The 12,300-nt window shown below is 43.5% G+C and overlaps 2 protein-coding genes across 4 annotated transcripts in view; one reads left to right on the plus strand and one right to left on the minus strand.

The window, feature by feature from the left end:
• CCDC149 (coiled-coil domain containing 149) overlaps positions 1 to 7,620 on the plus strand; it is a 47,098-nt gene extending 39,478 nt beyond the window's left edge. For 2 of the 3 annotated variants that reach the window (XM_088539948.1, XM_088539950.1), the window contains 3 exons: positions 988 to 1,095; positions 4,886 to 5,497; positions 6,136 to 7,620. In XM_088539948.1, the coding sequence (XP_088396074.1) occupies positions 988 to 1,095; positions 4,886 to 5,496 (719 nt within the window). In that variant the 3' untranslated portion in view covers position 5,497; positions 6,136 to 7,620. The remainder of the gene's footprint in view (positions 1 to 987; positions 1,096 to 4,885; positions 5,498 to 6,135) is intronic. The other variant, XM_088539949.1, reaches the window with a different exon arrangement.
• Positions 7,621 to 9,834: 2,214 nt separating this feature from the next.
• Positions 9,835 to 11,245, minus strand: SOD3 (superoxide dismutase 3). The gene is made up of 2 exons (XM_088539943.1): positions 11,183 to 11,245; positions 9,835 to 10,740 (listed from the first exon to the last, which is right to left on the minus strand). The coding sequence occupies exon 2, from the start codon at positions 10,731 to 10,733 to the stop codon at positions 10,014 to 10,016; it is 720 nt and encodes a 239-aa protein (XP_088396069.1). The 5' UTR covers positions 10,734 to 10,740; positions 11,183 to 11,245; the 3' UTR covers positions 9,835 to 10,013.
• Positions 11,246 to 12,300: the final 1,055 nt, after the last annotated feature.

Genomic DNA, 12,300 nt, shown 5'->3' on the forward strand with positions numbered 1-12,300 from the left:
AAAGTGATAGTAACATAAATGTCCTGTCTTATGGAGATAAATAGAGCGGGAGCTTGCCACCTTTGCAGCCGTTACTTAGCAGCTGGCAGTGCTCTGGAGGCCACGCGGTGCCCTGCTTAGCTGATCTTGCAGATTTCCTGCCATTTCCCCTCTAGGTTTAAGGCAGTGTCAATCACTGAAGGACCTGAGAATCCTGAATAGCAGAGGGTTTGCTAAAGGATCTGCAGGTGTTGCTTTCTGTATTGCTACAACATGTAAAGGCTAGGCATCTACAGGCAGAGTCCTTAGCTGAAGAGTTTCTTGCACAATTTTCTCTACAAAAGAGCTGGAAAGATGCCCTTTTCCATTTGGCTTGCGACAAAACCGCTCAGAAATGGTTTGGGAGTTTTCGGATGAAAATCCCTGCCATTCCCTGGCAGTGTCCATGTGCTTCTCCCTCAGCTCTGGCGTGCCTCTGCGGAGCTTTTTGCTTAGTTATGTCTTTGAAAGGGGGCATTGTGGGCTGATGTGTATGTGGGACCGTGGTGCAAAAGCAAATTTGTGATGTGAACAGGTGCCTTGCTGACGCAGGACGTGGAGGGTACAGAGTGAGGGCTGAATGGCAGCATGCAAATGTGCTAGTGCAAAGCCTCACCTAAAAATGCCTCTTGTAAAACTTCTGGCATGATCAGATAATTAATATGTTGAATTGTATGGCTAATACAACTTGCTGAATGCAGCATCTGGTCCTTTTTCAAAGTTTGTTCTTTACCGAGTAGTGTGGGTAGAAAAAATGTCTTTTCTATGTTTGACTTGCATATTTCAGCTGCAGTACAGAGGGGTTTTTTCCATGCTGTGGAAGGATCATTTGAGATGCTTTTCCTGTTCTGTACTTTTCTATAACATTGCAAAAAAAATCATATTAAAATGTAGGATTTGTTTGAATATCATGAGTGAACAATGAATGCAGTTGATGAATTAATGATTCCAGAATTTTCTTTGTTTCAGGTGGAAAGGATACTATAACATTCAGTGATCCAAATATCCCTGTTATGCAGCGGTCTAGGTCACCCTTGTTAGCATCTACAGACAAGCCACAGGAAACTGAAGTACAAGGTGAGCACCAGCGACGTAAAGAAAGTGATGGAAGTTGAGCACTCATTTCTTTCTAAATAAAAAGTAATAAATTTTCATGCTGGGTTAACAGAAGGCAGAGTTTCACTGGTAGCAGAGATTGAATAAATCAACCACAAGTAAAATGGATAGATGGTCCCTGTACAAATAGCAGAGATACCTTTGAAAAATGACTGTTGAATAGATTACACAGTGCTAGATATGTGATCTTACACCTCAAAGAATTTTCGTGCCAGATAACTCGATCCTATGAGAAGTTATTCCTGCCATCTGTGTTACAGCTAACTGCCTCGTGCTCGTTTTGCCTCTGTTAAAATGCACAGTAGGAAAGCAGTGGATAGAACTGGCTTAGCACTTCCCTGCATTATACCTGATATCTACATGAAAGGCTTCCTGATTGCACCCGATAAATTGAAATACCCTACGCCTTTTTTCCAGAGAAATAGACTTTTCTTTTATAGCTTTCAATATGTTTTGTTAAATCCTTCCCCAAAAGCAAGCTTTAACATCTTCTTTCCAAAGTCAAGCTTAACTTTATTTGACAGTAGCAAAAATAGTATGCTATACATAACCTTAATTTTCTCCTCAGTTTTTCGTAATGGATGGAATGTGAATTATTATGCTTGTCTGTCAGCATTTGGATAAGCTCTTTAATGGGCATAAGGTTTTTGGTATGCCCAGATCTTTCTCGGCATGGTTATGAAACATTATAAACAATTTATTTGTTAGTCTTGAAACTAGATAGATGTGGCTTAATTTTGACTTTATTATCCATATCATCAGCTGATAAAACCTGACAGCCAGACTGATCATTTTTTATAATCTTGATCAGCTGATCTTTTGGTTGAAAATAAGAAATGAAACTACAGTGAATAGTTCTCCAGTGAGTAATAATAACTCATGAATATTCATTTTTTATGCCTGCTAAATCATTCTTCTTTATTAAATCTGCAGTTACTGAATGTATTTGCTTGATGGCCTTGTGCTCTTTTTGCTGCATATTTGTCCTAGGTGAGGCTGGTATTACAGTTTTGGTTAAAGTTGCCTCTCAAATCTCATCAGACCCTGTTTTTGTAGCTCTCTAATGCTGCTGAACCTTAGCTGTGTGCTGAAGCTTTCCATGCTGTGTTTTCTGCTTTAGATGATTTTTTTTGTAATGTTACCCAAATCACTTGTTTGTGTTAAGGTTTATTGACTGTGTTTTTTAAAACATGCAAACATTTAATACTGCTATAATTGAAAGACAAGGGAGTTTTCACCACTGAGGAATAGACTGAAAATCATTCACTTTTAATTCCCATGTGATTTTTTTAGAAGTCAAATGGTTCTGTCTTTGTTGAGCTTGCTGCATGCTACTAGTGCTGATAAAACTCTGCATGCCTCCTTCCCTCAAGATACTGCAAATGCAGCGGCAGGAAACCTGGAGCAGAGAGGACAGAAAGTCTGCAGAGCAGGACCCTGATGTCAGGACTCCCATGTGATGCAGAGAGCAGAAGAGATGAGGATTGGAAGAGATGTAGGAAGTCTGAGTGAGACGGGGCCAGGGTCCGGCGTCACAGCAAGCCCAGAGCATGGGAGGGAGGAACTGAAATTCTGACCAAAAGTGGTGTCATAATAAAGACTGAAAGGTGGTGAGAAACAGGCAGTGTGTGTCAGGCCCGGATGCACAAAGGGAAATAGGGAAGAGCTAGATAGAAAAGAAAGAAGGTTGGAAGAGAAGCACCCCTAGAAGGCAGGCAGGAGGCTCTGCCCATGGTCGGAAGCATCAGTGCCCGACAGGTCACACTCTTTCCCCTCCTCTTCCCTGGCTGTAGCAGAGCCAAGATTTAAAACGGAGACCTTTCCTGTGAGAAAAGTGGAATGGGTTAAGAAATTACTGAAATTATCTATCTTTAAAACTAGGCCTGATGATTCGTGTTAGTGAACTACGATCATGTAAGTAGTACAGAACAGTTGAGACTTGCTACGTATTTGGCCCAGGAGGCTTGTGCAGGAACATATATTCTTTATCAGGACCTTCTACAAAAGTTCTGACATCTATCAAATGTTGCTCTAGCCATATCTGCAGGTATCCAGAGGGGCTTCTTTAGGCTTGCTTGATCTAATCTAGCTGTTTACCCTCCTCTCGTCAAGGCCAGTTTTAACCTGTAATTGTCTGCAGTGCTGTAGGTAAGATGGATAATACACGTTTGTAGAATGCAGCATGCAGCCTCCTTGTGAAAATGCTTCATGTTACAGTGTGGTTGCATGAATTAAAGACTGCTTTTTCCACAGGATCTCCCTTTACGCATTGCTTGGGATGGGTGGTGGTTGTGATCAATGGAACCAATGATTGGCACTAACTGGAGCTGTTAGTGAGCAGATCTTCAGTTGTCTTTTCCCTACACTGCTGAGCACAGTGTTTGTGCCATGTTGGCTGTGCACTGTTTCAAGCAGTCTGTGAAGACAAAGGGAGTTTTTCAATGAGCTTTTTTAGTTTGGGGTTCAAATGCTTTGAAGTAATTCATCTTCACAAAATTACAGCAAGGTGATGGGGTGGTGTTAGCCCACTGTAGAGTCCGGAAGCTGAGACATACGAAGAATAGTGTAGATTCCCTACTAATTTTGAGTGCCAATTTGAGATATGTAAGTTTTGTTTATTTTTAGAGCACTTCAAATATTCATGTTCAGATACATAACAGGGGCCTGACAGTGCTGCAAAACCAGCTCCCAGGGCTCCTGTTGAGCACTCAGATAATGAGGATTAGATCCAGTAGGTAATCACCTTTGAAAGTTAATTTATCCCTACTTTGCACCAGACTTAAATTCCAGCTCTTCCAGCTTTCCAGGCTTCCTTCTTCACAGTAGCACTGTTTCCTTCATTCACTCCCTCGTCCCATGCGCTCCGCAACGAGAGGGGCCGACTGGGACAGTGGGGCCTCCTGCTGTGCAGAGCTCCGAGGCCTCCTGCCACAGGGCTGGTTCCTGCCTTCGGTGAAGCACGAGCCCCGTAAACGCTCACGTAGTAGGAGGTACTGCACGTGCAGTGCCTGAGTTATTTTAAGCTGTCTATAAAGCCATACTTCTTTCATGTCCTAATTTTACTTCCTTGACTTTGCAAGCTTATTTTCCATGAGGCTTTTTGTCCTTAATTAATAGAAGGACAGATTCTTTCCCTTTTACAAAAGCTGTTTGTTTACACATTGCTGTTTTCTGTATTCTGACACTCTTTATCCAATGTTTGCTTCGGGTATAATGATGTTCTTCACCTTCTTCCAGTGCTGCTTTGTTTTATGCCGTTACCCCAATTAGGAACACCTTTTGTGGTAGGAAAAATGTTGCAGGACCCATAACAAAGGTTCGTTATTGGATAAAAGCTTGTGAACAGAAAAGTGGAGCTTGTGTTAAGCCCTGAAAGCAGTAGTGATTTGGGGATTAATGTTAAGCTTTGCCAAAAAAAAAAAAAAAACTGCAGCCAAGTAAGTGCCTTGCTCAGCGCTGTTATCATCCCATGAAAACGCTTATCCGAGTGGGCTGTCCTGTACTGTAGTTTGGGCTGTGCCTCTTTTAGAACTGGCAGCTGGGGAAAGAGGATCCAAAACTGCCTGATGTAGTCAATGCTGATTGCTTGAAATCTCAGAAACGGGCCTAGGATGGGATAAGGAGTCGCTCTAGATAATCCCTTACCAAGGTGGAAGTCTGTGCTCTGAGCCTGTTGTGAGGGTCTTCAGGGCAGATATGTATAAACACCTGAGCCTGACTGGACCATATTGCTGTTTCACTTCTCTTTCAGCAGAACAAAAGGGAGAACGTGATGAAACTTGTGCTGTTGCAAGAGAAACTGATAAAGAGGAAAATGATAAAGATTCTGCCAATTCCCCAGCAAACTTAAATAACAGTAACCAAAATAAATATTTTTATCCTTCATTACCTCAATTACCTTATGAGGAAGGAGAAATAAGCGAGTTTGGAAGTCAAATAAATAAACTACCAGAAGAACAGGGCGTTGCAGAACTGGAAGGGAAGGGAGCAGAAAATTCAGCAGAGGCTGCAAACACGTTAGTTGGACCTGAGCTTAATGGTTCATCTGAGGGAGAGCTTCCTCTATCCAGCCCTGGCCGATCCAAGCACACAGATCCCTCAGCCTCAGAGAGTGAACAGGCAGCTGAGACTGAGGTCCTGAAAGACAGTGGTGAAACCGTGGAGAGCAACTGTGAAATTACAAAAGGAAAAGGGAATCAAAATAGCAGCTCTGTGGATATTGAGGGCCCTGGAAGGCCTGGAGGTCTCCATGTTACAACCGCTCACACAGATGACAGCTCTGAGGAGCAATCTGAATCTGAAGGCAAGAAACCATCTGATCCTGCTGAAAACTCTGAATATTTGAATAACAGTTTGGCTTGAGGTATGAAGTCCAAGCCCTTGAGTCTCTCTTTGTCATCCTTTTGTACTGCAAGCTGTGCTGCTGTGAATGGGGATGGTTACTGCAATAGTGTGTCATAGAGTTGCATTTTACATCAGTCTGTTAATATTTGTCCAATAATGGTGTTTTCATGTTAATTTTGGCAATAGTCTACCAAAAATATGGATTGCCTAAGGGAAGGAACTTGAAGCTGGTGAGATTTGGTCTTGTTTTTTTTGTAATGTTTGAAAGTTTCTAGATAGGTTGACATAATTTATAATAACATGGCAAAGAGACCGGTGGTGGTAATGTAGCATGTCATGTCATCACCAGGCCTCTGTAGTGCGTATGATCTTAGGGCTACTGTGTTCTGAGGACTAGAAATGTCTTCCGAAGACAGAAAGTTTGAAACGATAAACTTTAGGAGAGTCTTAAATTTGAAGGCTTTTGTTTGTTTCTGCATTCTGCTTCTCTACACAGTGACTCTAAGCATATACTTGAAATCAAATCAGTTATTCCTTTAGAGGAAGCAAAATACTTTCTGAAAAACCATTCTTGCATGTATGTAGTTCCCTCATTTCCAAATTTAATGTATTCTCAATTGGAGGAATTTTGTCCTTTCCACTACCAGCTCATCTCAGGAAAATACAGGTTGTTACTTCACCAGAGAACACCATTTAATGAAGTTCTAGAGGAAACCTCACCAGAGAAGCCAGAAGCCCTTCCCTGAGACACAGCGCTGTGATTCCAAAGCGAGATCAGCAGCACGAGGAGCAGTGATGCCCTGTCCACCTGCCTGGCTCATGGGCTGCCACTCGGGGGACCGTGCTCCTCAACCTCCAGTGTTGGAACAGCCCTTGGTCTGCGTGATGGGCAGTGGCTTCCAGCCTGCTCCACTTCTGCCCTTGTTTTGAAAGGAATCGGTATCTTTTTATTTTCCTCTGGTTTGGAATTAAGGACAATTCTTCCTTTCATCCACAGTTCTCCAGTCTTGGGTAAAGTAAGAGGCTGATTTCATTTGCTGTGGCTTTTTTCTCCCTCCTCCTTTGCTGCTGATGAGTTGTAAGAAAACATTGCAGTAATGACTGGGGAAGGAGGAGGCTGCTGTGCCAGTCCCCAGCTCCCTACTGGTGCTGGAGCCGAGCCACTCTGCTCCCAGGAAGGCAGCAACAAGGGAATGACAGCGCTGGAGTCAGCAGCTGTGGGAGAAGGGGAGGCGCCTCCTTCCTCCCGCTTTGGAGCACAGGGAAGAGGCTCTGCAGCTGTGGAGCTTCTATGGGCCAGCAGCCGGCAAGGCAATTTTTCTGCTGGCGTGGGACCTAATTGTCTGTAAATGTGCATTTCTCACTCCTCAAACTTGAAACCAATCAGAGAGAATTAAACCAAATTTAATAAAATACTACTAATAAAGAGGAAAATCCCTCCCAGGCTCAGTCCTCTTTTGACAAATAACTGCCAGCTGCAAATTTTTACAGGCCACTTGTCAGCTCCTGAATAAACAGAGTTTATATTAGCAATACTGACAAACTCTTCTGTCTGTGGAAGCTGAGCTAGCAGGTGCTGCTGTAATCAAGGTGTCGAAGTCCATGAACAGTTTGTATTCAGCAGAAGAAAGGCTGGATGTAAATGATTACATACAAATATAAGGAATTATGGTGGGAAGGTGAAAAATGTGGCTTGTCTCTGTTTTCGTGCATTTTTTTTCCTACCAGGTGCATTCATGTAACCCTTTCAGTGTCTGTCTGCAGGCAATAAAGTGATATTCACCATGCTCTTCAAAAAGGTTTCCTTTCTCTTTAAAGGTACTTTGGCATTGCAGCATTTTGCTGGTAGCAGCAGCAGCCGTGAGGAACAGAGAACATCTATAAATTTAAGTGTGCTAGAGACATGAGGCAGCAAAAAGTTTTTGTTCAGTATCCTGATCTCAGTTTAAGTTCCTCATCATCTGAAAACGAAAGAGTTTTAAGTTTTTGAAAGATTATTATGCTGTTGCCATTAATTGCAGCTGACTGCATTATTGACTCATTTATATGACAATACTGACAAGTCAGGAGAGGAATAGCTGCAGACCCTGACATCTCTGGGAGAATTCTGAATCTCTGGCAGGATTTTTTAGCTTTAATGCTGGGATGTTACATGAAGTGTCACTTTATTCAAGATGTATTCTTTTCCATCTTTTGTAGACTAATCCTGTGCGGAGCTGAACACCCCTGCAGGCTGAACTGAGGCAGGTTTCTAGCAGAAAGGTCAGGATTTCTCAAAGCTGAATTAAGATGTTCAGGGTAGTTTATGGCTGTTGTTTTCCTCTCTTGTGTCTTAGCTGCTGCTCTCTTAGTTGTCAGTTAATGCTTTAAATTAACAAAGTGCTGGTGAAAAAAACAGAGCAGTCAGAAATAGTAGCTTTTTAGTGCCTGAATCATTTGCTCTTTTGAATGTGTTTCACAGAGTGATATAGGAGCATCAACTAGGTCATTGCTAGCTACGGTCACACCATTCTCTCCTCTTGAATGCCATTTTTGTATCTTTGCAATCATTTAGTGCCAGCCTAAATATCTAGATCTCTGGAAACCTCATTTTTAGTGCTACATTGTTGGTGCAATCATGTTCTGTCTTTTGTGCCTAAGTGGAATTATGTTCCTAGCTACGTCCTTAGCCTTCGCCTGGGAACACAAGACTTTGATTCTGGGACTCTTGTCCAAGGAAGACAACATTGCTGCACTATGTAATAACTAATTGAGTATTATTGTCAATATTCCCTTGGACATTGCTTTAATTGATTTAATTACTGTTGTGCTCTTAGAACTATGATTTTTTTCAGTAAATTAATTCCTATTTTGTTGAGAAAATCAGCACTATATTCTTTGGTCTTGAGACTTGCACTGTTTATTTCTAGGACTTAAAAAAATTCTGAAATCACATCCAGCCACAAGCCCTTTTGGTGTTAGGCTCTGGGGAAGCAAACTGGGAAGGGCAGTGTTGTAGCAGGGGGATGCAGCAGATGGACATATTTTACAAGTTGGTTTTAGGGAAGTTGTCTCATCTTAAAGTGATTTTGTGCGTTATTTGTGGAGAAGAATTTGAAAGTACTATGTTGTGGTTATTTGGAAAACTGCGTTGAGTGAATTTGTAGAATAAGTGTGTGAAAATGACAGATTAAGAAGCATCTTTTAGAATAATGCTTCCTTTCTAAGTGAGACTATTTTTAAGCATATGGCGATTTGTATAATAAAGGCAGGGGAATTTCTTTAATCCATATGAGCCTCAGGAATGCATTTTACAATCTTAGCTGAGATTAAGTTGAAAGTCTGCTACGTTTTTGAAAGATAAGATTTTGTTTACCGGCTTCTGTTTTGTAGTTTTATTTTCATGCAGTTTTATTTATTTGCATACCTTTCTTTTGTTGCTACTTGAATTAAATATATAATGTGGTCCAAAAATATTAATATATTTTGTGATCTTTAATAAAAACATACATTTCCTGATACGCTTCTTTTATCTGCTTGTTTCCTTATTTTCTCAGTATCAGATGAATATTAGCTATGAGTTAGTGTTTCAGCATTTTCATTGACCTGTGTTAAATTGTGAGCACGCATTAGAAAAGTAAAGCTTTTGTGAGTGGGTTTTAAGTCTGTTAAAAATTATCTGACTTAAATGTTTCCTCTGTCACTTTTCCTGGTCTAACTTGCTTCCATTTTTGTGTGAACAATCCCACTGTGTGTTTTAGCTTTGAAAATACAACTTATCTCTGATTTGCTAACTTTATCATCGTGTAAGCAGTATTAAAGCTTTTATATGTAATCAAGTTACTAAACGTCATAAACCAGGGGTGTTAGGGAGTTTTTGAGGGGTAGTGAGTGTGTGGGCAATAAACGGGGTCGGTTCTTACCAGTCTGCTCCCCTCAGTGTGTGTTGTGACTCAGCTGTAGCCCTGTGGGCAACCTAAACAGTGAAGTTACCAGTTAATGTATGCTTGTTTGAGAACAAACCCTGCAAACACAAGAAGATCTAAACTTTAAAACAGAAATGTCTGCACTTCCCCTGCATTTGAGCGGATGTCCAGGTTGGACAACATGCTCTTCACAGTTGTTGTAAGCATAGAGATCTTTTTAGCTTTCAGATTTGTAGCTAAGTACCAGATCGCATCTAACCAGAAGCAGTTTCATTATTTACTGATGTCTTTTAGCCTTTGTTACCTCAGCTTACAGTGAGCGCTACTGACGGGGGGACAGGGTCTTTGCAGGATTTATCAGCCCTCTCTGTCAGCACTCTTAATTATATGCATTCAGCCTCCAAACTTCATAAAAGAGAATCCTACATCTTCAAGAAAATGCACCACAATGTTGAGTTGATGCTGGTTTTATTGATCTGCTTACAGAAAGGACATGCTCTACAAAGTGATACACATTTCTTAAAGAAGCAGCCAAAGGGAGACGGGAATCCTTCTGCTGTGTATTTGGGCAGCTAGTGGCAGAGCTGCGGGTGCTTTGTGCTGCCCGGGCAGTGCTGGGCTTGGGGAGCATCAGTTGAGCCTGGTCCTCATGGAGCTTCTCTTCTTCTTGTCTGCAACCTCAGGCAGCTTCTCGTCCCACTGGCTCTTGTTGCACATCCCAATCACGCAGCAAGCAAGACGCTTGCCTGCATTCCCGTTTTCCAAACTGGCCTTGTTGTTGCCTTTGCCCATGTCATCTTCCTGCTCGTGAATCACTACGGATCTGCCCAGGATGGAATATGGGCCAAACATCGTGGCAAAGAGGTTTGGCTTGTATTTCCTGATCTTGCCTTCTTTAGGAAAAAAGTTGCCAAAGTCCCCTGGGTGGCGAGGGTGATTCACACCGAAAGGGTTATAGTGGCCTCCTGTGGAGTCACAGCCATCACTGAGATCTCCAAGCTGGTGGATGTGTATAGCTCTGCCAGACTCGTTGTTCCCGAGTGGAAACCCATCCAGGGCAAAAATTGCTTCTAATCTTCCATGCGAGTAATGCTGCTTGAACAAAACTTGTCCAGTCACTTGTGGCTTGTCAGCATCTATTTTGGGGCTGGGCAGCATTTCACAGGTGGCATAAATCATCCCATCAGTCTCCTTATTAACCATCACTGGGTAGAGCAAGCTCTGCCAGAGGTCGTTCACTTTCCTCTGTATGTCCTGAAGTGGTTCTGAATTCGGATCAGGGTCTGTCACATCAGAGGCAGAAAGGGCAAGTCCAGCAACCAGAGAAAGAAGCAGAAGCATCTCGGCCATCCAGAGCCTGCAAAACGAACAAGAAGCCACGAGAATTAAAGGCTGTTTGCAGCAGTGTGCCTGGAGAGAAAGGCACAGCCTGTCCTGGTGCCGAGCGAGCCCCAGGACACTGCTTCCCCCGGAGCCTGCCCACCCTGACGAGTCACAAGTGAACCAGGATGCATACGCACTTTTAAAAACATACCGCCAACAACCATGACTAAAAACATACTGGTGACTTCATATTTCACACCAGATCTTGGTCTGGAAAAAATGCTGCTTTTTTCCTGCAGAAATGAAGTACTCTGGACTGACGTTTAATCAATTCTTGGGTTTGTACCGAGAGTTTTCTCCTGCTCCAGTTCCCGTAAGACAGTTTGCCAGGAGCAGACTTCGCCAGGTTTTGGTCCATGTCTGGAAATGTTAGTTAGTTCTTACAATTGCAAACAAAAAGTCAAGCAGTCAGTTACCTCTCCGAGCTGCTCCGGAGCCTCTCCCTCTTCAGTAGCTCCTTGTCCCTGCTGCTGTGCGGTGGGATGTGCTGCCTGTTGTGCAGGAATTAGGTAAGAGCCGCTTGGGGAGGGGTCACCGCGCGGCCGGGGAGGGAGGGGAGCGTCCTGTCGACGTTCTCCTTTTGGGCAGGGTAAACAGCTTGGCCTCTCCCCGCTACGCACTGCCCGCAGCCCTCTCTGGCGCTCCCAAAAACAGAAAGGAAAAAAATGTTCAAGTTCTTAAAATAATCTTCCTCTTCATGACTTCATGTGCTTATCTAAACTGAGTGGCCTTCAGTGTGCAGCGGGGAGAAGAGAACTAGCTTTAAGGTACATGGCACGGTTCTTTCCCTTGAATGTGGCTGGCATAGAGTTGTTCTGCATTTTTATTTCTTCGTGAGGCAAAACTTAAGCTGGTGCTTTAGCAACGTAACGTTTCACATGGGCATATGCCAGAGTTTTGATGGTTTTAAACTGGAAAGGCACAATTCAATATGAGACACTGAGGTTTCTTTTAATGATGCTCCTCTGCAAGGCTTTAGGGCTGCTCTCTGCCACCGACCTCACCGGGTATCTGCTCCTGTGAATGAGGTTCCTCTCCCTGCTGCCGTTGCCAGCGCTGAAGGCTGCTCCGCGGAGCAGCACGCGGTGCCGAGGCAGCGCGGCGCCCGGCGAGGTGCTTCCTGGAGCTGAGGGCAGCGCGTGCAGCTCGCGCGGGCCCGGCCAGCCCCCGAACAGAGGGGCGCCCGGCCCGGGGCGCAGTGCTGCGCTCTGCAGGCAGCCGGCATGGGGGCCCTGGAGCGGGCTGGGCCTTCTGCAGGGAGAACAGAGCAGTGCTCGTTGCTCAGGAGTGCGATAGAAAAGGAAATCTCTTTCCCCAGTCCAGTTCCTCTGCCAGCTGGGCAAAAGGAGCAAGGCACTATCAGCTTCTGGAATGGTAAAGCTGGCGCATTAATCCCGCTGGTATTTTATTCTAGCTCAGCGCCAAGACACTCAGTTATTTTAGAGCTGATATTTTTTCTTGCTCTATGAGGAAGAACAGAGCTAAAGGAGCATCTGCTAGTTGGATCGCTAGCCAAGGGCCTAAAACCCTGCAG

The sequence above is a fragment of the Tinamus guttatus genome, unplaced genomic scaffold (assembly GCF_059628265.1).
Source record: "Tinamus guttatus ecotype Peru unplaced genomic scaffold, ASM5962826v1 Tinamus_guttatus_pri_ptg000052l, whole genome shotgun sequence".
Classification (NCBI taxonomy): domain Eukaryota; kingdom Metazoa; phylum Chordata; class Aves; order Tinamiformes; family Tinamidae; genus Tinamus; species Tinamus guttatus.

What these genes read in the sequence shown, in the direction of transcription:
- SOD3 (XM_088539943.1), bottom strand. Translation starts at nt 10,733, where the DNA reads ATGGCCGAGATGCTTCTGCTTCTTTCTCTGGTTGCTGGACTTGCCCTT.